Below are 27,975 nucleotides of genomic sequence, written 5' to 3'. Positions count from 1 at the left end.
ATGTATATACATATTGTGTGAATATGTTTATAGTGATTATATTTATTTTGAATATATTATAACGGTTTTACAAAAGAATAACAGGTAAATAGCTTTTTTTTTTGTACCATACCTACAATTTCATTATTGTCAATGAAGAGAATTCCATGTTAATAAAACTTTCCGTTACGCGTCAAACAAACGGCTTACTGTCTACCGAACTACTGATATGTCTACGTCGCATTTTACAATTGTATTTTAAAATATCGTGGTTCTCAGTTTCCAACTGAAGTTGTTATACAAACTTTGGTCTTACAATGAGATCTGTAATGCGTGATAAATGCTACAAATATGACGACACGCGTATATACGTATAAATAAATGTTGTCGTTACGAGAGTGGTCTTCGTCGCGTTTTACTACTCGCGCTAGAAAGGAGCGACTTACTTAACATTAATATTATTACGTCGCAATATATTCTGATTTAAACTCCTTTGCTACCATTAGATAGATATCAAATGATTTGTCTTCACTCTTCACGAAAAACTATACAACTATTCGACATTATCGCCTATGACAATGGCAAAAATTCTAACATTCTCTCTTTTCTAAGCACAACTGACGCATTGGAATGCAAATCCATTTTGCCTTAACTTAATATGTTGAGAAAGAAACGTCGCGTGTTATAGCTTTAAGATAAATAAAGTCGTAATTCAGTATCGGCACGATGAGCGTCGCGAAACGACGCCTGGTGTGATTTTCTTGTGCGTAATAAATTACACTGGAGGACAGAGAATGGACACGAATATAGAGAGAAGCAATTCCAAAAATCTCTTTCTTATTATAGCCGTTTTAGAAGAACATGAACTTCTATTCTCTATAGAAAATAATCAGTGAATCGTGCAATGTTTCTTAAGTACTATAGTTAAGTGTTGGTTCTGTGTGTATATATCACAAGATAAAAATTGATTTTTATTTTTTTTCTCCTTATTGATTTCGATATTCAAAATCCAGAAAGGCTAATTCGCTATTTCTCACGTTTAATACATAAGTCATAAACGCAAACGAGATAATTACAAAATTGTATAATATAAACGTGTATTTTACTTAAAATCTAAAATATCATAAATTTTGTTAAGAGTCAAATTAATTACTTCGGTCTTTCAATCACTGATTCACTCTTTGATTTTTATCTCGTTAACTCTACCTTCGCTATTAAAACGGCCGTTCACGTTAAAAGAATTGCTGTCGTCCAGTGTTATTCTTAATCCTCCGATACCTCTGCTCCTCCTAAACGCTCCGAGATTTCGATCGCGCGACGTATCTAAGAGGAAATCGCTTAATCAGTCTAGTCATATAAATTCCAACGTTTGAAGCAGAACGCACCGCGTCGTGTAAATCGCTTTGGTGAGAGCGATGAAATTGCGAAAACGTTCCGCCTGTCTATTGCGGACAGTCCACCCTGCGACACTTCTTGATTTCCGCCAAGTTTGGACAGAGTTTGGCCCAGGCTCCCCTCGGCTTCACCGTCACCCTTCTGACCCTACTCCGCCATCCCTCGCCGCAGGTCGCGCTGCACTTCGACCACTTTGACCACGGTGTCACTTTGCAATCCACTGAAACTTTGCAAACGAGACTGTTAGACAAACAGAACTGACGATCGCTCCTGCTCAAATATTTTATCAGGCAAATATCAGGCTCCACCCTAGACGAGTCACGTATCCGACGAACTTGCTTTGTCGCGTTAACTCGATGGAGCTTGCGAATATATGTTCATCGAAACGCCAGTTTTGTTCGCTGTAGCAATTTTTCTCAGTTGCGGAGAAATTTAATATCAAAATTGTTAGATTGTTAGGCTTTTGTTTTATGTAAAGCGAAAGTGATGTAGTAAATGGGCCAACGACACGAGCTAAATAAAAATTTAATATCGTTTGCATCGAGTCCAAGTAGTTGAATGTATACCGCGTGTAAATGCAGTGTTCTTTTATATCAAGAAAATCATAAAAAGAAATCATAAGAAATATTCCGACAGTTTTCACGAATTTTAGTTATCTATTTGAATATTTTGAAACAACATAGGACTTACTCTCGTGCTCGGCATCGGTATTTTTGTCTCGATGAAATCGCCGACCTGTTCCATCAGCCTGTAGAGCTGCAAAATTTGGTTCTTATTATTCTCTAATCGTAAAATCAACCAAAAATCGAAACTTCCAAATTTAAAAACTATAGGTACGTTTCATGTAATAAAAAACTTTAAAAAATTTAGTAAAACAAATATATCAAGTTTTCATAATTGTTTCAATAATTAAATCGGTTTGTAATAATAGATTAGACAAGGTAAGTAATACTTACAACACGGTGGAAGCTTGCGGCACTTCTTTCTTCGGAGAATCTTTTTTGGACAGCTTTTACCTCCATTCTCGGCTGGAACCTGCTCGTAAGGAAATTAAATTTTAGATATACGTATCTAATCAAGAGAGTATACTTTACAATTTTTTATACCGTATAATGTATAATTTCTCCGATTGGAGGTTCTATGTCAATATTTAGGATTTGTTGAAACGTCGTTGGTTTTGTTTTGTATCATAAGCATCGAGAAATTTGAATAAGCACACGAATAAGTTTCTAACAATACCATAATTTGCCTGGTGCTCATTGTATATCCGCGACAGTTCTCACAACGGGACCATTTACTCCATTCGGAGACCTGGCAGTCCACTTTGCCATTCTCACTCGATTCCATTATCTGACTGCTCGCTTGAATGCCTTTAAAATTCTCCTTCTCTGCAAAGAGGCGCAAAATGATCTTCAGCGAAGCAGAAATTTCCGTGCATTGCATTTCTCGGCTAATGGTTTTTAAATTCACACTGTAAGAACAGATTGTATGTGTGTGTGTATATGTATCCGTGTGCATGTACGTATCTCTGTCATAAATATTGGTTTAATATAGATCAGAAATGTTGAGTAACTTTTGCATAAAGCTATTAATTATCACCGTGTTGCGCTCTCTTCGCTTTCGCGCTGCGTTGCTCCTGAACGGGAATATGATAGCTGAGGACGCTGCTAAGGGACACCTTCAAGTTTTTCATGATTGCCGACAGATTCGCCCTCAATTCTCCTTCGAATTCGTTAGTAAGCGTGTGCAAGGTATAACACAAACGATTATTCGTGGATAGACAGTTTACTCACAATGCGGAAGCTTTACGTGATGCATAATTAAAGATTTCAGACGGCGAAAAAGCGTATAGTTCTTGAAAGTCTTAAAGAAATAAAACAAATTTGAATAAAAATCAATGTTCTACTATAATCATCTATGATGTATTCAGATATCAGTATATCAGTATATTTTTAGTATACTTTCTAATATGCTAAAAATACTAACAAATAAGATCAATGTTTTAAGCTTAATTCGCGACAACAGTAATTAACGTATTGTATATACAAGACATACATTGTATATACTGGACATACATTCGGTATTATGGTAAATCTGACTGCGGGAGTTGCTATCGCAGGTATAGGGATTAGCATGAAAATTTGATTAGCGCACGTGCGGCGGAGATTCCGCAATTAACAACATTATCATCATGCGCCGTTATTAAATGGTGAATATGGCGTGTAGTAATCGGATTAACTTACTTTGGAAATTACCGCAGACTTTGTAACAATCCTGTTCGGTTGGAAAATTGTTTCGATTGCCGTCGCATCCGGTGTATGTAAAGAAAAGACAGCGGCCGGTCTGTTTGTCGAAGTAGGTTCGTGACAAGTTCCCATTACATGTTCCCGCTTTCAAGGGCTCGCTACAGATCTCTAATTACAAATATCTAATTAGTGGTGATGTTTCGCTGTTACAGTTACGGAGATAATGATAAGAGGCGCGCAGTGATAACGCTCGAAGATGAAATGTGTGACGTAAAGTAACGACCATGATTGTCTCGATTCTCTGGTAGAAACTTTCCTAGCGAAAATATATGACGATATAACGAAAATACATCTATGCATTATTTGTTATTTAAAATAAAAATCAAATGTTATTAGAACTTTACGGACCGCCGCGCGATTTTTTTTACTCCTGAGTTGTACTGTCAAAAGTAATTCAGAAAGAAGTTGAGCGTTAATATTCTACGTACTTTCTGCCTCCTCCCTCGTAAAACTGCAGCTCGAAATTTCGGATGTGCATGACGCATACTGTTCCCTGCACTTCACGTCGTCCTTATCCATGTTCTCTTTTTTCAATAAAAGTCTGGATCTCGTTTTAACGCCGGGCCCGCAGCTAGCACTGCACGGCGACCACATTGACCATTCGGTGTAGCGATCAGCTGGACACGTCTGCGGCCCAGAATAAAAAATCGTTTAATATAAAAAAGGGCAACCTATTGAGAAAATTGTAGAAGCAAAACTCTCCTTCTCTATTACATTTGCGTTAAACTCGAAAAATCTTCCAAACGCGTATTGCTATGGATTGCGTAGACTTCTTTTTACTTCGAGAGTTACTTAATCACGCGCTATTGCCTGACGTACAAGAAAGTACAGCAAAAGAAGTTTGCACTTTCAAATGAGTATCGAAAAAATATTATAGAGAGAACATGAGTTTTGCTTTTATATTCTTTATTCGTGCGTTAAACGTGATTTTTCAATTTATCGTAGAGATTTATTTATTTTGGCATTTAGTAGCATTTAATCGTTACATACTTCATACGATGATTACGCATGTGAAATATATATTATAAGCATAAATGTACGATTGATGATTACGGTTAATAATGATTATTTTTAAATAAAAATTCTGTATTGATTCGTTACAGTTGTGATATCACAAGACCGCAATACCGCATAAATAGATTTTCGTCATATGTAAATTAATTTTTTTCTCTTTAGTTTCCAAGTTTTAAAAATATGTTCCTGATATATTGATAATATCTGCAAAACTGGCAAAGTTACAAGCATTTGAAAATCCTGTGAGGATACTGTTTAATGTGATCAAGAAAAGATTAAACGATTCTAAAATATGTATTCTGAAATATTCTTCAAATCTAACATAATAGAGACAGTTTTAGCTACTAAAAGGCGATTCTGTTTTTTTAATCGTAAGTAAAACCTGTTTTTTTATCGTTCTAAACAAGAAAAATTCTTTTAATTATACACAGATTTAGAGTGTTTTTTTTCTTCTCTCGGTGATAAGAATAAATTTCTTGAAAATGAAAACAAGCAGCTATATCTTTAATCGCAAAGCTGTCGTTATGCAGCAAGGGAGTTTAAAAGCACTCGGAAATGAGTCTAGTCTGAAGTAATATTTAAAGAAAAAGAAGAAATTAATTCGCCGGTACTTGAACTCTTCAATGTGCTTTTGATGTCCGGAGCGCTTTACGTGCTCCCGTACCACTTCTTGCGTGCTCTAATGACATTCTATAAAAAGGAATATGATTAAATTTTTCATAGACCGCGAGGTGCTAGATTTCCCTTGCTGATATCGCGTGACTTACGTGAGAGTGCCGGTGCCATGGATGGATCTATGAGAAATGGTACAGGTATCGATTACTCGTGCGAAGCTATCGCCACTGGCTGCCTGATGATTTAATACTTAGCAAAGCTGCTGGATTGTTGTAATAAATATCGAGCGGATCGTTCATCCCTCATTTCATATAGAGATACGAAATCACGAAATCCGCTTAATATTTATTCGATAAAGTACGTGAATAGTTAATTTTACCCGAGCGAACTTTTCGACGAACTTGTTTCTTCGAAGTATCAAATTTGACAGAATGTGTTTTACAAAAAGTTCCAATCGAATTAAATGCAGTTTAGAAATTAGATTCTCCGACTTTAAAGAAATAAATGGAGAAGCTCGCGTGTAAATCTAAGGAGAATTGTTTTAATAAACTGAAACAAAAATGTTTGACACTTTTTAATTAATTTAAAGCAAATTAAGCAGATTAAAAATGCTTTGCATATTAATCCACGAAGACATAAATAAACAGAAGAATTTCTTATTTCAATTAATTTTTTATCCCAATAAAAATTTAACACAGAGCTTAAGAATATTTAATATTGAGAATTGGAAAACATTAATGAATGCTGGTATAATGCTGATATTCGACAAAGCTTTCGCTGAAGAAAAATTAGCATCGTATTTGTCACAGAGTTCGAATACCGTTTTTTTTTTTAATCTTTTCTGTTACGTAACGCTTAGCGATCATAGTAAACTTTATTAATTGTGACTTAATAAAATTTCGTACTTCGCGAATCAACTTCGTCGGAAATTTCGTTCCCATCTGACCATTTAGTCCCGATATGCCTGAACTTTTTCATACCTGGAGCCATTCATCTCCGGGCCAGTCCGCTATCTCACCAGTATAATCCTCGTGCTGGTGATCGTTGTCCGAATGATTCAATCTTACCTCGTCCGTGTCCTCGCCCTCGCAAGGCTTATTCCCGCAATCGATCGACTGCTCGAGTACCGGCCCGCTCGGCACGAGTCTGCACTGTTTCCGAAACCTCTTCGATCTGAAGTTCCTGGATCGGGTCAGGCTGCCCTCGCCGCATTTCGATGAGCACGAACTCCACGAGCTCCATTCGGTTAACTTGCATCTATCGCTCTTCAAGAGTCCGTCGTGATGACCATTATTATTGCTGCCGAATTGTAAGTACAATTATTTCGCAACGATCATGTAAATGAATCGTTATAGGTATTAGAGGCACACAATTTAAATAGATTTTTTGTAATTATACAGTTCGTAACATGAAAGTACGCGAATAATAGCCCTCACGCTCTTATATAATAGGTTCCGACTTTTCCTCTTGGGACACCTTGTATAGTCTAAGATATTTTCTCTCTCGAAAGTATAAGAAACTAATTAGAAAAATTAATAAGAAGTAGAGTTTTACGGAGCTTACTATCCACGGAAGATTTTTCAGTGAAAGAAGAATTTTAAGAAACTTTACAAATTAGTTCTTAGTCGCAGAGATTGTGAAGAGGCATATATTACCAATAGGAATTTTGTGTATTGTAGCAGGGTCTTCGACTCGTGAGAGGCGTGCCGCATCTGTTCGCGGTTGCCGCAGTTTCGTTCAGAAAATGACGTTGTCTCAGCTGAATGCCTCTGCCGCAGGTGACCGAACATGCGTTCCATTTTTCCCAAGACGAAACTTTACAAGCTTCTACATATAAAAAGAACATTGATTATTTTTTAGATGTCTCACACAAAAACCACGCGTATCTGAATTCCGTATTAATGCACTTGGAACAAGAATCAGGTGCATCATAACTAGTGATAACGTAACTTATCTACATACAGCAGATTTATCATGCACTGCCTGTCTATAGAATGAAAAGCAAGTAATACGTCGTAAAGCGAAAAATATGTAGTTAGACGAATTACGCTGAGCAAAAGCAAATTGTTCCTCACCCGGACTTATACCGTTTTTAAACAGTTCTCGCATGAACAATTTAGGGAATAATTATGCAGATTCTGCACGCGACGTGGAGATTCATGATTAACGTTACTTTAATCGTTCAACTTCGCGGAAACTCGTTCACAAGTTTTAATGTTTCAAAACTGACACTTAATTCTGTTTTTTTTTCTCCTTCTCAGGTAAAATGTAAATTTTTTACATCGCCGAGAGAACCAAGGATCGGACGTTAATGCGCTGCTTTAAAATTCCCGTGTGATACAATTAACTGTTGTAAATTCATCACGAACACGTTTCTTCTTTCTATTTCTTTTACCCGTATCCACCGCACCTGTATTATTCTTCGTATCGGCGTCATCGCAGGTCTTCTCGTACAACCGCTGTCTGTTGAGGGAGAGCTTCGCGAGGGGTTTCATGTCCAGACCAGACGGATCGTAAAAAGGCGACCTCGAGTCGTTCGGGTATGTCGATGTGATACGTCGAATCGGCTCCTGTGGCTCCGTCGGCGAATCGGGTGACTAGTAATTAATACAAAAGTAATAAATATCGCTTAACGAAATAATTATGAATGTTTGCTATAAGATATCTCTCTCGTATAAATTTCTCAAATTATTCGCTGAATGATCTTCCGCAGATTTTATTTCTCTTAAAATTTTTTTTAGCGTCCAATTTTATTATTTCATTGTCGATTTATTAATTCTTGTGTCCCCCGTCTTTGCAAGGCGAATACGCAGCAACAACAGCGCAACAATAATAAAAAAATAGATAAACCGTTACGAGTTACAAATTAAAAAATTCTCGCGATTAATACGCTCGATTTTTTCTAAGAAAAATAATGGAAGATAGAAAAAGAGAAGGAAGTTCTTCTTATTCATCGGAAAAATGCCGAGAGAGCAACGATGTCAGCAATTCTTGTTGCGTACAACGGAGGTAGCTATTGTGAACTGATAGAATTAGGTATTCTCTCTCTGAAGAGTTATTGTACGATCTCTCAATGCCGACAGATGACGAGTATCTCTTTTTTTTTCGTAACTCTCCATCCTTTCAATGAAGTACAAATCAATTGCGCTATCTTGATGCGTGCTCTTCGGGAGTTTCAAATATTCTTTCGTACAAATCGATTCTTTTCTTTAAAAAAACCGCTAAAGCACCCGATCTTAAATTATAAGCAATTAACTGCAAATAAAAATTGATATATTTGTTCACTTACCACGTATGTAATGCCGTCGTCTGTGCCAGCATCGTACGGGTAGAGATTTAATTCCTTGTGCTCTATCCAACTGCAATTAGGTAAACAAAGCTCGAGACCGGAAACGCCTACGAACCAATCCGGCGAAGGATCTACGGAAAAAAATTTTTTTAAATCGGTAAGCGAAAAATTATTACTCAATTTGACACGAACTTAATAGTCCTTTTAACATAAAATTAGCCTTACCAATCATAGATACCAAGCTCATCAAATGATGCTTTCTATCCACCCGAAATACAGCAAAGGTTTTGCCAGTTACATTCGGATAACTGATGCCTCTTGCCTTTATTATAGTTCTGATGTATTCGCTCTGATTTTTTAACTCGGATTCCAACTTCCGCGTCGCACCAAGCTCAGCTACCTGTCGCAGTCCGTCGGTAGCGTGGCCGTTGTAATCCCAGAAACGATACTGGCCCGTATGCGATGCGCCAATTACGTCCGAAAATCTGATCATCCATCCCTTGCTTGGAAAATCCTGTAGAGAGGCAGAATAATGAATGAACGACGACAAATCTGGGTAGGAGCGTCAATTGTTTGAAGTCTTCTCACAAATGATTTAATCGCGATTCCAAATATGTCAGATATATGAAAAGGATGCTACAAGGGTTCTATTTTTTCAAGTATTTAGGCTCGAACAATATATATAAATCTTTCTTTAATTGTTTGGGAAATCAGGCCTTAGCAGCTGGTACAAGTTAACACGTTGCGACTTGTAAGACAGAAATTTGTAAATACGTTACAATTTTCGCCTGTCGCCGACACTTGTTCACGTACTTTTGGATGCGTGTTCCTTGACCACAGGCCTTCGAACGTGACTTCAAATTTTGCCTCATCGCAGGCACAACACTCAGAAAGGACTGGGCCTTGATCGTCGGCTTCCGCTTTTGAGTCTTGGCACATGGTAAGAATCAAATTTTCGTCGTCCATATACCACGTGTCTATCGACTCGAATACTGTTGCTCTGCGAAAAAAAAGACAAGAAAACGAAAATGTAATTGACTGCATGGATATCATACCGAGAATGCATTGTATAAATAAGGCTGCTAGATCAACAAAGTAAAATAAGACAAAATAGATATTCTTTCGGAGTAACTCAAATAAATCGATAAAATTCCATATAATCACGTAATACATGACTGTGTATTAAATATTATATGCATGTAATATATGAATAGCGCGATATTGTAAAATATATATTTCGTAATATCTACATGCATTTAAATATTATATTGGCGCACCTGCAACGAGAGATACATTATTTGTATTTAATTCTGTTTTAAAAATAAATAAAATAAGAGCAATAAATACCGTTTTTCCGCCCCTTTAAACGATGTCGATGACGGTTTTGAGTGAAATCCTTTAACACAAATACTGTATGCGTAGCGAAATGTTATAACGCTGCGAAATTTTACGCGTTTATAAATAATGTATGATGTTATAGGTGCAAATATATATTTTATACATGTTTAACCATATATATATACGAACATGTTTAAATAGTAGACAGTTACGAAGCAGCGTGCTTATCGTAAAAGTTACCTCATTACTATTTAATTTCTTTTAAATGTCGCAAAATAAATATGCTTTTATTTTTCTGCAGGTTTATAAAAGCATAATTTTATACGCGTACTAATAGCACGATAATACTGTCATTTAAATTTAAATTTAAATTACAACAAAAGTTGCGTCGGTATCATGTAATTTATTTAAACTGTTATCCTGCGAATGTCGCGAAATAGATGTCATTTTAATTAAATTAATAAGAGTATCCCTACCTTAAGAGGATGCAACCGCTACCTTCAGCAGGACTGTTCCAAACAATGGATATGGATTCTTTTTGCATCTTGGATGTCTCCACGACGGCGTTCGCGCAATTATCCGCGAATTTGGTCATCGCGTCATCCTGAAGATCGAAAACGCCGACATCGGCCGTCTCGTTTGCGTTTTCGGCCTCGGCAGATATGAGGAATCTCGTGAACTTTCGGTGCATTTGCTCGGTACTGTCGGCTTTCAGGACCACTGAAATAATCGGCGATCTTTATTTGGTATGTCCGGATTGTATTTCGTTCTAAAGAATGACCGCAAGATGTTTTGTATGGATGAATGTGATGCAATTTTGCCTATAAACGAATAATGCTTCATTGCGTATTTATTCGTAATAATATATACATATAGATATGTTGGAAAAGATTATATTTGATAATATGACATGGACTTTAATAAAATGCTTTTACATGTAACGATATAAAACATAATAAAACATCAAAATAAATTTAATAAAAATTGCGATACATTATGTATTAATACCATATCTTTTTGCACAATATACTATTTTAACGTATGTAATTGATGCCTTTTATATTTTTTCTTTCTGAATACGTAATTTTGTCAAATTTCTTAACGCTTAAAAAATTATTAAATTTATTGATAATCGAGAAAAATGTGAGAAAAACGAATAATAGCAGATTATCGGTCTTTTAAATAAGTTTCCTTTAGAACTTCTATCTTATATATACGTTATGTACATAATACACACAAACAAAGAAACACACACATTTATTGATAGACAAACAGAAATTGTCTGTCAGACAATTCCGCTCTGTTTTACTTTTCTCCATTAGTCACTTAGAAACACAGTAGCTTAGACGAATTTCGCGGAAGGATATATCCTTACAAGTGACAATTTTTACAAAAGTCCAGTCTCACAGGTACGTATACAACATAGCAATAAATAATGCTTCCGCTACTGATGTTCTGGAACATATGTATTTGTATTTTATGCACCTCCAGACACGGAAAATGTAAATTTATTCGATTATTTATTCCCATTTATTCTCTTTCGCGTTCTGCCTCGTCCGTCATAATCGCCGTTGAAAACAATGATTTTGTACGCGCAACATTGGTACGCAGTAGATATGCGGCATTCGCCGTTACTTTTGCAACTCACACATATTTTATCTTACTTTGAAGCGCAGAAAATCAGCAATCACGCGTACGCATCGGACTTAGAGTTGACGCAGCGTTAAAAGAGAGATATTCGGAGAAATAGAAGATTCACATCAGGGTGAATAATCCGAGGAGGTTGAGTTGCTGTGCGTAATAGAGTGATCATATAGTGACCTTAGAGCATATACACGTTGGCGTTTAATCAGCTAGTTAATATGAAACGTTGGCATTCATATAAGCGTTGGATTGACACGGTGAGGCCATTGCAACCGCCTGTATACCGAGATGTAACTGGGAAGATGGCCGATATTGTTGTATTAAATTACATAAAAGACATGTTTGAAATGTACACACACGTTCCTGAGAGCGTTTTTCTCAATGAATTTGCCGCGCTTGACACGGTACCTAACACACTGAATCCAAAATATATTATACTGAAGATGTTGCAAAGGTATTTCTCCAACGTAGTTCGTGTTTACATGGAACCTGATTTCAGCCAGACAATTATTTTCACGTTTAGCACGTACTTAGGCGACAAACGTACATTACTCTTCTCTAACTGTATGAAATTTAACGAAGATATTAGTATTATATGCTTTTTGTTTCATATCAGTCTATTTAATTCTATACCGAATTTGAGATATAATTTTGAAACGAGCGAGACAGTGCGGATCTTGACGAGACTAATGAGAAATAAGTACGGGATAGATTTTGATCACGAATCTCTACCACCTGAAAATAAGTTTACAATGTTTACTATAGCACAATGTTTTCCGAGTATAACGTATGACATGATTCATAATAATTCTAAGCCAATTGGTCTTAATATACAATTTGCTGATCTTTCGACATTATTTCCTGATTTTGATCTCCCTAAAACGATCTTTCTGCCCCGGATTATAATGGTTCTTCCTAAGTTAGAAGATCCACCCATTGCGATACTCCTTGCTATATCTATCAAATTAGATGAGTTACGTGCGCCCGCAATGACTCCGAAATGTCCATTAGATTCAATCTATATCCAGATTCTTGAAGTTTATAATCATCCGATAGTTCCTGAATGCTTGAAATTGGAACTATGCACAAAATGGAACATTGTGGAAAAACAAAATAATGTATATAAATTCGCTTCTTGTTTTGCAACACATCGTCTAAAAGCTAAACATTTAATATCAGAACTAAGGGCAGAAGATCCAAAATTAAACAATATATTATCCAAAATATAACACATTGCACACATATACACATATGTGTGTGTATACCTACATATGCGCGCTCAATTTCTCCTTCATTATCGTCGTAGACATAAGTACTTATGTCTTTTATCGTCAAACATTTGCGAACATAATTAATTAACAATGCGTCTCTTTTATTAGATTGTATTATCGCTCAGTTATTTTTGTATTGCCCAAAACAAACGGTTAAATTCCGATTAAATTCTAAATTTATATATATACATAAATAAAAAGTATTTTTTTCCGTTTTTTTAGGGCACTATATATTTTAACATTGTAGATCAATATGTCTTCATGAGAAAGTAATTTGCTTCAAGTTGATTAAATATGCAGATGTTATTTGGAAAGATAACTTTAGACAATCAGTACTCATTTTTAGTTAAGAGGTAATATCTATGTATTTGCATATTGTAATTGTATTACAGTATGCAGATTGTATTAAATAGTATCTCGTATATATCTGAAGATGTTTCTTTTTTACATCATGTTAAATGGAATGGCAGTCATATATGTAATTAGGAAATTCTAAGACAAATATTGTGTCTTTTATCATTAGATATATGATTGTAATATAATCAACTTGGAGGGTATAAAATTATAAAATTGTAAATTTTTTCTTTTGTTTTACAATTCGTTGATAAACTTCGTTTTTCGGTACCATATAGGTATATTATATTTAAATATAAGTATAATTATTAAAATCGAAGAATTAAAATCAAAGATAAAAATATAATACAAGAAAAATATTTTTATCTTTGATTCTTTGATTTTAATTTGCGTTATAATTTTATATTGCGTAATTAATTTGCGTTATATTAAGGACTAAAATGATAAAACTGTCCACAGACATAGGTACGTGTCCAGGCATTGGTACATTTACTTTATCTATGTATTATATTAAATCTTGTTCTGCACGTGGCAGCAGAAAGGTTGAAATACTCTTTCCTATAAGTTTCGAAATACACATATAAAGCATGGGTCATTGTCCATAAATTACATATTAAATAATTACAAACTGTCGAAATTATATACACAAATTGTCGAAATTAAGCAATGTACAGTATGCATTAGATAATTAGTATAATTATATATTTGAAGAAATAATTAATTAACTAATTATTACATTTATTATTACTATTATACATTTTACATTATTACATTAATTATTACTGTACATTGTAGATGTACTGTGTAATAAGAGTATTTTAACATTAACAATAAAAAGCAATGCCGCTTGTCGCTAGGTATATCTTTTTTAACAGATATTTTTGTATTTCTTGTATAAAATATCTTATATGATAAGTATATTATTTGTTTCAAGCAATACACAAATATTATTTACAAAGGATTTGTAATCGGTAACGTATATTGTAATCATTTTAGACTGAAGAGTAATGTCCGTGTTATTACTTTTCTATCAGTAAACTATCAGTGAATCCGGATTATCGGAATCACATCGGATTTCTTTTATGTATAAGTGTAAAATACATGAAGTTATGTTGTATGTATGCAATATACATGAATATATTAGTTTTCGTTATTAGTATTATGTATGCATTTTATAATGTTACCAAATCTAAAGGTTCAAAATGTATAGCAAGAATAAAAAAATTAAAAAGACTTTTACACAGCAAATTTTTTCACGTGTGATAAATTTATTCTACAGTATGCACCAGTTGATTAATATATGCATATAGGTGTATAGGTGTATTGAAGAAATAATTAATCACAATTTTTAAGATATAAATTAGAAACATTATTATATGTTTTACGTCAATATACTTTAGCGCAGTTTGTATTGTTACTTTTGCGCAGTTTATAACAACAATATTTTACATTACCGCTATAATTATAACATCTTGGCCCTCTTAATAATATTTTATTAATGTTTTATTCACATGGTTGAAGTTTGGAGCGATCTTGGAGCGAAAATTAAAAACAATTTAAAGTAAAGTGAGTTACTGCCGCAAATTATTATCGTCATAATTTCCAGTGTAATTAATCGCATTCTATAAAAATCTCAAAGAAGGGCATTTAGAAACTTTCGTTTTGTTCGCGTATAGTTCGTAATTGATTGCGACCGAAAACAAAATTCTGCATCTCCTCCTCCGGCAGGAAAAATTTAAACGACCGAGGGAAAACTTTTAGACGAAGGTATGAAAAACAATAAAGTTCAATGGAGGAAGCGTAGCGTTCAGTTTCTCGATGCACATCGGAATATTGATTTTATTCTGGAAAACACGTAGAATAGTGCACATTACGGAAGAAAAGTCGATGTGCTAAACTCATCAGTATCTTCCAGAACTTATCGATTCATCTTTCGACTGCCAGTTCCTTCTCTGCAATTCCTTTTTCTTTTTTTTTTTTTTTCAAACAAGACACTAACAAGTACCGTAGTTATTAAGTATAATACAGTATTATTGAGTATAATATTTATTATTGGAAATGCCAAAAAAGATATTGGGCAAGCATGAATATCGACTTATAGATTTTCCATGTGTCGAAGGAATATTCGCGTTCTCGGAATAGAAGCATATATCCAGCCCGGGTACGGGCCCGCTATTTATAGCAGGGATTAAACACGACACACTGTGAAACTGCGTTCAAGGGGATTCATTCTATATTACGAAATATTCTTTAACACATGTAAGCGTGTTACATTTTGCGCTTATTTAAACGATTTAGATTTCAATAAATTATCCGTAGATTTGTATAATTTTAATAAAACAATTTTTTTTCTTTTTTATTAAGTATTTGATTTGATTAAATTGTTTTAGCATCTCAACGTGTCACGTACCTACGTATCCGTACGTTAATAACAATAATTACATATACTGATTATACTCAATGTGTCGGAAATATAAAAATTGCACGTTCTTTCTGAAGAAGGCGTCAAATCATAAGAACGTGAAAAAAAGTTGGGTAAATAATTACATAAAAATATTTATGTAACAATCTGGTCGCAAGGTTGTCCACTCGTAGGTCACTCTCTACTCTCTACATCGTGTATTGTAATACTCAGCTGTTTGGAACGGTATGGCTTCTGGGGTGTTACGCGGGTCTTCTTGAATCACGTCTCTTTTCATATACGTAAGTCTCACATCGGCTCTTAATTCTTTGAATACACGAGAGGGATTTTCAAGATCCTTTGCAGTATTCACTTTTTTCCGATATTCCTCCAACACCTTCGATCAAAGTTTCTCCCGCCTCTGCGTAACTTTTGAAGAAACTTCAAAACTAAACTTTCGATAGTATGCAATTTAAAATTATCGAAAATTATACTTCTCTTACTTGAACAAAATTCATTAGGAAGTCATGCGTTCCAGATTTAAAAAGATTTTCCGAAGCGATTTAAAATCAATGAATTATGGCTGAAGAGCTATTAATCACGATTCAATAAAAAAAATATATATATTAATGGTGTAATTTGAAAAGATACATTTCGAAATTATTACACTGCATGTGTAATCTTTTCGACCAATTCTTTTTTTAATAGCCAGTCTTTTTTAACCAGAAACAGAAATTTTCATCTGACAATAAAATATGTATTTTTGGCCACGATATATTATGCTTGGGTCTATATGCTACGGATATTAATAATACAAAACTTCATTAATAAAACATAGAATATCCGAGTGATTTAGCGCGCGTTGCCGGAAATCAATATTATGCATAACGGTGAATTAAGCTAAAAAATCGCCAACAATTAATTATCCAACATCCTGTGGTTATTACCATTCTAGAGAACGTCGCATTTATCGAAGCTCGAATTCGTGCGTTAGAGAGAGTGGTGACAATGAGTCACGACGTTCACCTCCTGCATGATCATTCCCATAACCCTGAATTAAAAGAATTAGCTGCGAAAACGCAGTTAACTGAGACCTTCGTCGGGGTATCGCGTTTCTCGCAACGAGCCTCCCCCGGACATTGGAGAACACGTCGCGGTCGGAAGAGTATCGCCGACGTATAAGTATGCCACATCGCGGATCAGAACTTGGGCTGCATTCCGATATTTACCGTCAACAACTGTCAGTAGTGAAAATCTATAATATAGTATACGTGACGTAATATATAGAAAAATATAGATTTTTAGTACTAACAATAAATATCAGAATGCAGCCTTCGACGATTACGGCGACTCTTTTCGTTGCGTTACTCTTGAATCGCATCTCGAAATTTCATTCGGACTTGCTTCGTTCTGTAAGATGCAAGAGAAGCTTGTTTTTCTGATCGCGATGCAAGCACGCTAAAATTTATATTTCGATATTCACTTCCCTCCGCTTCCGCTTTCAGAGAGATAGATGGTATTCGACAGTTTTCCAGTTGCTCGAAACTTTTATCGGATGATCGAACCCGACCTAAAGCCGAACGAGAATCCGTTTAAACCCGATCGGCGTTTTGCATCACGCGTGTCCGGTCTCCGTCTCTGAACCGGGGTCTGTCGAAGTTCAGCGCTGAATTCGTTCGTTCGAAAGCTCGAGTTTTCATTCACGACAAAGCGGATTACACGTAAAGCCGAACAATAGGGTCTGTCTGCGCGCGTAACGTTCTCTCAACGTTAGCACAACAGCGACGCCGCGACAGGATGAATTATTAATCAATCTCGTATAGTAATGAACGGGTGCGTTCGCGCTTTACAGTATCGCATACGTAGAATATCTCCATTTCTCTCTTTCTCTCTTCCTCTCTCTCGACGCGTGTCTGAAATTCCTCGAATATAATCGTGATGCGAGACGACGACCACGGTATTAACTTCCGGCGGCGGTTGGCGGTGCAGAGTTCGGCGGAGCGAGCAGCTCGGATGTGCTCCCCTCTCGCGAATAATCACAGCGTCGAGAAACGATAGCGCTAATTTGTGCAAATTCGAGATCGCGATGAAGTGAAAGAGAAGGAGCTCTCCGCGAAGCTACTTTCCTCTAAATCCGTTCATCCGGCTGAAGCCAGTGGAAAAAAATGTAGCCGTTTTCGTGCTTCTAGAAACATTAAAGTTGTAGAATGTCTGACCACACGCTGCATTATACCTACTACCACTTGTACGACTTCTCGACTTGCTTTAAAGAGAAAAGTCGGAACGTTTGTGAATAATGAGGCACTCTATTACGCGGATGATTTACGTGTACCGCGTGGCTTGAAATCTATCGAGCTTTTAAAATAAAATTCAGTTAATCGGGGAGAACATTAGTCGACGTTAATAACACGATTAAGCCGTGTAACATTAGCCACTGTGTTCATGCAATCAACTACCCCTAATTAGCGAGTCGCCGTTATTTTCCGGGATGGTGCAGCTCCACGGCTTTTAATAAAACCCGAAAGAAAATAAAAATTTATAGCTGTTTGTAGTGCTTTAAAGTTAATTAACGCTGCAAGCAATTCTCGGCGTCACTTGCACCGATAGCTTCCATTAACTCTTAATGATTCGTTGACACTTTCTAGACGATAACTATAACCACAAGGATAATCTGATTTCACAACGGTCACATCTTAGAATTATTTTGATTAATCGTACAACACTGTTAAATATTAAAGGATGAAATTTAAACCAATACCTTGAGTTAAATAACATTTTTAATTATATGTGTGTCGAAATTTATCATTTCAACACAAAACAGTATAACTTTCATTAGTTTAATTAAATTAACATTGTTTTAGCTAAATTAACGACATATTGAGTAGGAGCAGTGGTGACTTATAGGAATGGTTAAAAATGATTCAAATTGAATATAATTTAAAACTACGAATTTAACAGCAAAGCCCAGCCTTTAATCGTCAATTTTCAAAACTTAAATACGTCTCAACATTTTCCTTGGAGGAAAAATTCCAAATTAGCCAAGACTCAATAAGAACATCCGACAACTTCGATCAGTCTACAGACAAAGAGGGAAGATCTGCTCGCGATTAACACCTATCGCATATAACGTTGATTGTGCCAGCCCTTTACTACCCCTCACCGCATTGTTTCGCGACTCTCCATTGCAGTAACGGCGCAATAATTTTCCCGAGCTTCCTCGGGAAGCTGGCGTCCTCTTCTTCGGGATTTAACCCCGAGGCGAGTGCGACCGACGCGTAGACTTCCTCTCCGGCCGGCGCAATTTAATAGAATTTTATCAGGTCGGGGCCATTGAATCCGCTCGCGTTAAACCTGCAAGCGCGACGCGATGCGGCTCGCAGTGTCTCGCACCTGGCGTCCCGCCAGCGTTACATAACGCATTAATTCACCGGGCACGAGAGATTTGCATGCGTTAGTGTATGAACGTCCGCAGGCGCCGGAGCTAAGTTTCGCGAGAGGAAGAGACGGAAAAAGAGAAAGAGAAGAAGAGAGCGAGAGCAAACTTTATTGAGCCAGATCGCCGACTGGACATAGAGATGTTTCCGTAGGAGGCATCGGAATTTGTATCTCAAAACGCGCAGAACCGGTTTAAATTCTAGGGCATCGCGTATAAAGTGGCGAACAAGTGTTCGTGTAATGTTAAGATTATAATAAAAGCGATTATAACTGCTAAACTGGCCGGTCTTGTTTCTTGTATTACATTGTAAATTTATACGCTTTTGTAAGTTTCAACGTGAATAGATACGCGAAAACAAAGTTCAAACTCCGTAATTATTCAAGAAATAGTTTATATCAGAATAACATGCAAGTAACGAAAACAGGATTTGATTAATTAAAAGAAATGGCTCATTAAGTTTGTTATATGCTAAATTATGCCTTACGGGGGATACCTACTTGCGAATCGTCCCTATCGACGCGACATAAATCTGCTGTTTCGCCGTAAAATTCTGATTGGACGGTTTTAGTCGAAAGAATTTCTCGCTAAGGGTATGAGAGGGTCATAGCAGGGGTATCTACCCCGGCGTATCGAGGCAGGAGAGAGGCCTGGGACTACGGTCATCGATCCAGCTAACGATATCATGTCGCGCGAGTTAATGATACTCGATATAAAAGATGCGAAAAAGCTGTAACGATAGCTGTGCAGTCGAGAGCTTGATAAATGTGTCGGCATCTCGGGCAACGTAAGCAAGTAAAAAGTAGTTTTTCGTAGAATTAGAGTCATAAATTAGTTGGAATTAATGATAATATTAATTCCAACTAATTTATAACTATAATCGTCGCGTTTTAGACAATACTGAGTGCTAACTGTCATAAATAATAATGATTTCAATATTAATACATCAGTGGAAAAAACATGTTTCATTTATATGATTTATATATATGACATATATAACAGATTGTATATTAAACTAAACGACATGTAAATCGATAACAATTATACCCAACAAGAAATTAATTGCAGATTTAACTGTTAAAATGTTCAATTTATGTAAATACTAGTCGAATTTTTAAAAAAGAATTTACGTCAAATCCACCAAAAAATATGTCGTTAAAAGAGTTTTAAAGCGACGGGTTATCTTCATGTAATTCGCAGTATTCGCACAGCTTCTCAACGAGGGCCGATTATAAAACTGTAGCTGCGCGTGAAAGCTAACCGTCACAAAGCTAATCGGTCAAAGTTCATCGTGGGTCGCGCGCGCGCCCGGCATTTATCCCGACTTTCAAGGCGAAATGACCTTTTCGATCTTCCGTCGCAGCTTCCCGAATCTCCGCCCTACCTTTCGATCCAAAGCGCGGTTTCCGCCGGCCGGAAGAGCGCCGTTTGCGACGCGCAGAAAGCCGCGGCGTCCGAAAGATCTACGGTCTCTCCTTCGATAATTGCCGCAATTACTGCTAAAGGCGTAGAGCCACCGGGAAATCAACGTGCGCGAGCGCGTCGTATTTCAGACAGCCATCAAAATGCCGGTAATTGATACGCGCGCCGATGACCTCACCGTGCGTTTCAATTCTTCGACGTCAGTGTGAACGACGGTGTTAACGGCGGAATTTACTGAACCTCTCTCTTTCAAACCGAAGTCTTTATTTTATCGAAAAAAAAAATTTTTTGAATTTTTTCTCTCGCTCTCTTCTTTCACGGACTAATTAATCGAGAAACTTATTTGGAATTAAATTTTTCGTACGAATTTGCTCTTATTGTATTAAGATTCATAAATTGGTTGATTTCGTTTTATTAGCTTAATATTTTCTATTTCATTATTATTGTCCGATGATTTCGATAGATACAATTCACATAATTGCAAATATCGTCCGCACATTTTACTCGGTAAATAAACGTATCCTATTTCTTGATTTCCTTCGCAAGCGGTTGCAAGTTTTCCGGCTTATTTGCCTTTTCCTTACCGCATAACGCGCTTCACTATTTCACCAATGTTGTAAAGCCAAAGAATATTGACAAAGCGAAGCAATATCTGACATTTTAAGAGCCTTGGAATTCCGTATCAGCAAACGTATCCATATAGAAGGCTTATAGAACATCAAAATTCTGCTAGCATCGAATATTGCAGCGGACACACCACCGGTGACCTCCACGGCAGAACATCCCGTCGGATTAAGTCTGATATTTGAAAATCGCGGGAATATCATAAAATAAATATTGTGTTTAAAAAATATTGTACTATGACGGATCTTAAATGTGTGTTCACACATTTTAACGAAATTTTAATTAAACTTTAGCTAAAAAGCTAAATTTCTATGATTTTATTCGATTTAAATAATGATTTTATGATATAATTTTATTTGATTTTATTTAATTACTAATTATGTCAGTTTTCCTAGATTTATAATTTTATACTTTAAATTATGTAACGGAGAGATACAATTATTACGTTTAAATGTACACGTGACGTGCGACATATTTATGCAAACGTAATTTTCAAAAGATATCCAGGCACGACTTATAAATGTCAAAGAGAGATCTGTACTTTATCCTTTTCCTCACGTTGCAGAACTTATTTAAAGTTTAAAAGCATTCAAATGTCACACGAAGGTCTAAAAGCAGTCGCTATTTCTCATGACTACGACAACTTCGACTAACTCAGTCGGATACCATTTCCTCAATTCATACATCTAAATAGTGCAGTATAATAAGCCGTATAATTTATGAAGCAACGCCAAAAATGCAATCTTCTCTCTTTCCTCACATTACACATATGTACATGACAATAAAGCTGGGTCAATTGGGTTTATCTTTTGATTTCTGTAATATGGATGATATAGAATTACGAAATTATATCAACGTTTCGAATCCCCTTGCGACTACGTTCTTACCGCTGTATCGGGTGTTCGGCATGTAAGCGTACGCAATGTCGGTCCTGTTGAAAAGCGTCATGAAAAAGTGATATTTGCCCAAGGCATTGGAGCGCGGCTCGGTGGTGCCTTCTATGATCCGGGAGCATTTTGTCGAATCCGTAGTGGTTGCTGTTGCGAGCAGCAACAAAATGCCATGGTACAGAATCCTAGTATTATACATCGCCTGCAAACAGAGAAAATAACGTAACAATATTTCATTCTCTCGTTCGACAAATCGGCAGCAATTCGAGCGTGACACATTACAGATTATATAAAATCAAACGTTTTTACGTTAAATCGATGACACACAAATCCAAACAGTTTGGATGATTGAAAGAGCATATTCACGTTCAAGTACTATCGAGTATCGCCAAGAATTTGATGAATTATCACTATTCTCTTTTAACGTTCGCGTTGTGATAATGCTATGGCGCTTATTGAATATGCGCGGAGTTTACGTTACAATTTACATCAAAGATTCAAAACGTGAAACGACTGGGAATAAGCAGAATTAAAATGTAAATTGGTTTCGTGAGAACAACCGCGGTGATTCTTGATCCCTCTCACGTTTGAAGGTACGTCGCGCGTCCTCACGTTCTTCGTTTATTCCCCTATTATGCGTTTCAATTAAAATTTAAGCAAAAATATTCCGACGTTCCGACGCGTGGCGTGCGAATTTAACGTTTGGCGATTTAATTACGAGCTAAGCTTATGCTACTGTCAAGATGATTGAAGACGTATCGCGACAGGTGAGACTTTCTTTTTTAAAAATCGATTCTGAAGCACTAAAGTATTAAAATAAACGGAGGTAATTGCTAGCTAAAATAAAATTAATTTCTGTACATATCTAAAGAAGAGAGTTATTCGAAAGAGGAGCTAAAAGTTTGAAAGATGCAGAAAAACTGATCATTCGTATCTTGAATCTGTACGAACTAACTCGTTTATTCTAACTGCAACGGCAAAGCATTGCGACTACGAGGATTTGCGAACGTGGGTGCACGTGAGTAACCGCGGGCTAGAACGATGCCAACACGTGAGACAATTGCCCTCGCAGTAATCACGTGTAACAAAGCGTGACTGAAAATGCATCGACACTGAGTCACTCGGCGATCTTGGCAGAATCTTGGCGCCGAAACGGGTACGTTAGAGTCGTTTGCGCTTTTCCCGGTTCATTGAACGAGCACACATCCGAAACATCCAAAGTGGTAAAGGTGAAGTGTGAAGTGTCGATGAAGCAGTTTAAGCGTGCCTTTTTGAGTAGCTCTTGAAGTCGATCTTTCTCATTCTTAATTCGGAACAGAATATTTATAAATAGAATATTTATGTTAAAGTGAAAACGATATTAAATCAAAATACCGAATTTAAAGTATATTAATTATATAAATAATGTTAGCAAAATATAATAAAATTGTGTAAGTTACAATTTACATACCTAACTACCTAATTTTGAAGAATAATTATATGTAATTAATATAAAAATATAAAATAAAATATAATAATATTATAATATATGTAAAATAAAATAATATAAAAACAAATACAATTTTTATCTTCTTCCTTAATAAAATAATTATAGCAAATAAAGAGGAAGAGACACTCGCGCGTATCACATTTGCTCCGTTAATTACAAATAAATACGAGCGCACTCATTAATGTAATTAAAAAATATAAATTGACTTCAATATTTTCCGATGGGAACGCGAAAACAGTAAATAGCTAATTATGCATTGCATCATGGCCTGGAATGATTGAAACGTATGAATTACGCAAAGTTCCACAGTCATTGCCGTTTAACGGGCAAAAATTGAGGCACGCTGTTGAACGGCGCGTCTGACGATAATGCGGTCCACACAATCGTACACGATATGCGAGACGGAAAATACGGTGGCTTGTACGCCATGCGACACGTTGATCCACGAACATCACTGGCCTCTAATAAGCTGGTTAACCATAAATCTCAAGCGCCTAAATATATTGCGCCAAGCCGGTGTATATAGGGCATGGCATTTCACTCGGTCTGGCGTTCTGCCATGTTCGTTCCCTCGGTCGCGAAAGACCAACAGGAACTCAAACAATATCTACCAAGAGACTCGATCGCAGTTACGGTTTTCCTGCAGTCGGCGCTTACATTGCCGAAATTATATTGTTGTGTGTATGCAATTTGTTTGCAAGAGATTCAAACGGCCATGAGAATAAAACTACGGAATTACTGAAAATACATAGTGATATATAAAGTTATTGTGTCTTATCGCATAGAAAATATTGTAGAGAAGATTGTACAAAATTCTAGAAGCATTATATTCTGAAATAAATTCGTAAATCTACAAATTTATGCTTTTAGAATTTTGTACAATATTTTCTATGCAATAAGACACAATAACTCTATGTATCACTAGGTATGTATTTTCAGTAATTTCGTTTTATTCTCATGGTCATTATAATGCGAGGTAATAGAACTCTCCGAGCAAGTAAAATGATAAAATTTTTTATATAATTAACAATCATTATACTTTGACAATGTTCTGAGAATTATTAAATAATCGCATCTATCAACAAATTTCAATAACTATATAAGATTCATTAACATAGTAAAGCTATTGCATTTCATTTATTTACAAAACGCATTAAGAGGGTTATATTATCCACGATTGGAAACCTAATTAAACGGAATAATAATTATATTTAAACTACGTTTATTTGCTGTATTGACGAACGTGCGCGATTATTAATTAATTCCATTCCTGCTAAGCTGTTAAGCCCTTTATCTGCGAATGGCGTATCACAGAATTTCGCAGCCAATATAACTAGAATTTTAAGTGAGAATAATAAATTAATATTTCCCATTGTTAATTTATGACATTGTTACTTCACGTTTGTTAATTCGCGTAATAATCAACATGGATAATAAATCACCATTCTAACTCGATGAAAAGCCTTTCTATAGATAATTTAATACAGCACAATTAATTAAACGTCCAATTCCAAGGAGCCACTTACTGTATTTCTGGCACAATTTGTTTTGTACTGTCATTTACACGTGCACAAAGGTTTAGCTTCTACCGAGATTTTATGCAGTATTATTAATATTCGAGTTTCGATCCCGAGGTCGTTATCAAACTAAATGAGGTTACTCCGGATGAATAAACGGCTAAGTCGTACGTCGGGATTACGGGAACGAAGGGCGGTGGTGGGATTTGGAGGGACTCACATCAAGAGTAACTCCGGACGACAGATTGCCCGCCAGTGCCGTCAATATGTCGGTCTGGGACTTTGGAAGAAAAACGAGGGACGCGCGATGAACGGGATGAGGACCTCATCGGCGATATTACGACGATCAAAGCCACGGAATGGAGCGCTTAGAGAAGGTAGAGAGACGTATTCATATCTTCGTCAAATAGACGACTTGATATTTAACGGCGCAGTCACCGCGATATCCGTAATAATTTTCACTGAAATAACCCGAAGTCACGAGACGCACGTTATATCCCGTCGTCGTCGGCAGCATTTCTTGCCTCCTCGCTGTCTCCGTCTCCTCCTTTCTTTTATTTACCTAAATGTATCTTGCACGGGAAATCGCGATCCGGAGATTTTATATCGTTGTAAAACACAGTCTACTTTACCGAATGCTTTCCGAAGGAAATTGCGTTCTTGACATTACCGCTTGACAGGATATTCTTCCTTGCAATATGCGACCGTTATACATCATGCTTCATGAAAGCATACTTTTTAGACGTAAATTAACCCTTTAAAGCACATATTTTTTTAGTGTAATAAAAAATTAATATCTAACTAATTATGTGAAGTGTTCCTTGTAAAACAACATCGGAGAGATCTCTCATTTTTTGTTGATTTCTTTACTTCGTATAAAATAGTATTTTTTTTCCATTCCACTTAACATCGTGTAATTGAAGTCAAACAGTCGATTGATTCCACCAAAGTTTTAGTAAATTTAAAAAAAAATTCAAATCCATCAAATTTTTTTTATATTTTTGGTATTTCGGTATTTTTGTGTGTGCTTCAAAAAGAGTCAATATAAATGCACACATTAACGAAATACTTTTATAAATGCCTGTCTCGTCCAGCTGTTTGCTTTTCACGCGGAAGAGTGTAAAAACTGCTCTCTCCCTCTGAACGGTATGATAAAAGCTGACGTTTTTTTTTTTTGTCAAATCTGCATCACCGGCATTGAGCGTGTAAAGCATCTATAAAAAATGTAGGGTATTCAGCTGTTCGGCAAGCGCTTCCGGATAAAACATTGATTTTCCACTTGAAATAATCGCGGCTGATAAATGCCGTCATTGGTCCTGTTTCGTCTCATAGAAATGTTTGTTGCGAATCGTTGAGCGACCGAGCCGACACGAACTCTCGGTATTGACTAAACAAATATAGTAATTTTAGAGTAGAGTAGAAGAGATGAGAGAGCACGCCCTGCTCGTTGAACAATCATTTCATTAGCGGCTGTCAGAACAAAACGGTTGAATAGTTACTAAATTACCGTGATATCGATTCGAACTGTTGCTTTCCGTTAACGCTCGTCAAATATTTTAGCGTATTTTAGCGTATTTTAGCGAATCGATCGTCATTATTCGAACATTTTCACACATTGATTAATTATATTTTTATGTTAAAATTTTGAATGTTTAATGTGCCTGTCATTAATATATGAAAGTATCTTGACAAACGCTCGACTAAATTTCTCAATCTCTTCGGAGTTTGGCGTAATCTATAGAACTCGGAAGTCAGAAGGACTCGAACAACATTCTATCTCATTATTTTCTCTTTAATAGCGATTGAAAATACACGTCGACCGAATAATCTCTCAATACTTTCCGGCGATTCACCGAAATTGTAACTTTTCGGCTCGCCGGCTTGCAAAGAAAGGTTCGACGTGACATGTATTCCCGGCGGCGCTCATGTAAGAAACGAAAATGCACTTGTGCAGCCGCCGCTGGCACAGAAATCACGGCGCGGGCGGTTCGATCGCTTTTTATCCGAACTTATCCATGTTGCGCCGCGGACGCAAGCTCTGCGCGTCCCCCGCAGCCCCCTTTTCCGCTTCCCGCTGTCCTTATCTGTTCCTACGACCTACGAGCAGCCTGGCAATACGTTCGAATAATGTGCCTAGTCGTGCATAAGGGAAGCACTGAAAGCACTCTGCACGCTTGACTAGCCGACGAACCACCGATCGAGCAGAAGCCAACGAATATTTCAATCGGGACGCGCAATTACACGTTATCATTAAACGTTTATCACAAAGGTATGGTAATTAAGTTACGGTAGCTTTTCGCTCTTAAGCCTTCTGAGCGATACATTCGCGCGCGCGACACAACGTCTTGTTGTAAAATAAACCTCTTTTATGACCTCTCATTTTTTTTCGCAAATGTGTATGCATTGCACTATGCTGGTCTTTGTCTCTGGCATCTCTTTCGCTACAAGCAAATACGTGTTATTCGAGTTTTATTCGGTAAAAGCTATACAGGCGACTGAGCTTATTTCGCCATCGACAAAGAACAAAGGCGATTCTTCTCGCAAGGGAATGCACGCAACATGCAATTACACCCAGAAAGTACACAAAGGCTGATTCGAAATAAATCCAGCAGCGTGACCTGTCATTCATTAAGCGAATGCGTTTGTGTTTTGCATTAAACATATCTTGTACTATATATACCTATATATTTTGTGCATTTCTTTCTCTTTTTCATTTTCTTTTTCTCCCCTTATACGAGACGGCACTTTTAGAAAGAACGCTTTACGCGACATAAGATTGTATTTTTTTCAAAGATTCTCTCGTTATGGGTACAATCGAGGATATTTCGAGAAAGTGGCTACTCACCATAATGTCGTTCGCGAGGCACAAAGTACGTAAAACTCTCTTCTGTCCTTCGCGGTAGTCACGTGCGTTCTCCAACGGGCGGTAGGGAAACACACCAGTGACACGTCCGCCACCGCCGCGGTCCTCCGGCTGACTGACAGCCGTCTGAC

The 27,975-nt window shown here is 36.6% G+C and overlaps 1 protein-coding gene across 4 annotated transcripts; it reads right to left on the bottom strand.

The window, feature by feature from the left end:
- Positions 1–22: 22 nt before the first annotated feature.
- Positions 23–27,975, bottom strand: LOC112458127 (spondin-1-like). 4 transcript variants are annotated; one of them, XM_025021570.1, is made up of 16 exons: positions 27,827–27,975; positions 21,973–22,177; positions 10,413–10,656; positions 9,412–9,598; positions 8,824–9,112; positions 8,599–8,729; positions 7,720–7,906; positions 6,965–7,136; positions 6,290–6,608; positions 4,109–4,307; positions 3,618–3,788; positions 2,974–3,096; positions 2,614–2,762; positions 2,331–2,409; positions 2,065–2,130; positions 23–1,594 (listed from the first exon to the last, which is right to left on the bottom strand). In XM_025021570.1, the coding sequence occupies exons 1-16, from the start codon at positions 27,827–27,829 to the stop codon at positions 1,422–1,424; spliced, it is 2,697 nt and encodes an 898-aa protein (XP_024877338.1). In that variant the 5' UTR covers positions 27,830–27,975; the 3' UTR covers positions 23–1,421. The 4 variants fall into 4 exon arrangements, with proteins under 4 accessions (XP_024877338.1, XP_024877336.1, XP_024877339.1 ...); XM_025021568.1 differs by having other exon boundaries at positions 23–1,600; positions 27,827–27,974; XM_025021571.1 differs by having other exon boundaries at positions 23–1,600; positions 6,377–6,608; positions 27,827–27,974.

This window comes from Temnothorax curvispinosus, unplaced genomic scaffold, assembly GCF_003070985.1.
Source record: "Temnothorax curvispinosus isolate PA1 unplaced genomic scaffold, ASM307098v1 QBEX01008716.1, whole genome shotgun sequence".
Classification (NCBI taxonomy): domain Eukaryota; kingdom Metazoa; phylum Arthropoda; class Insecta; order Hymenoptera; family Formicidae; genus Temnothorax; species Temnothorax curvispinosus.
The sequence above is the reverse complement of the archived record's forward strand: the minus strand, read 5'-3'. Positions and strand labels throughout refer to the sequence as shown.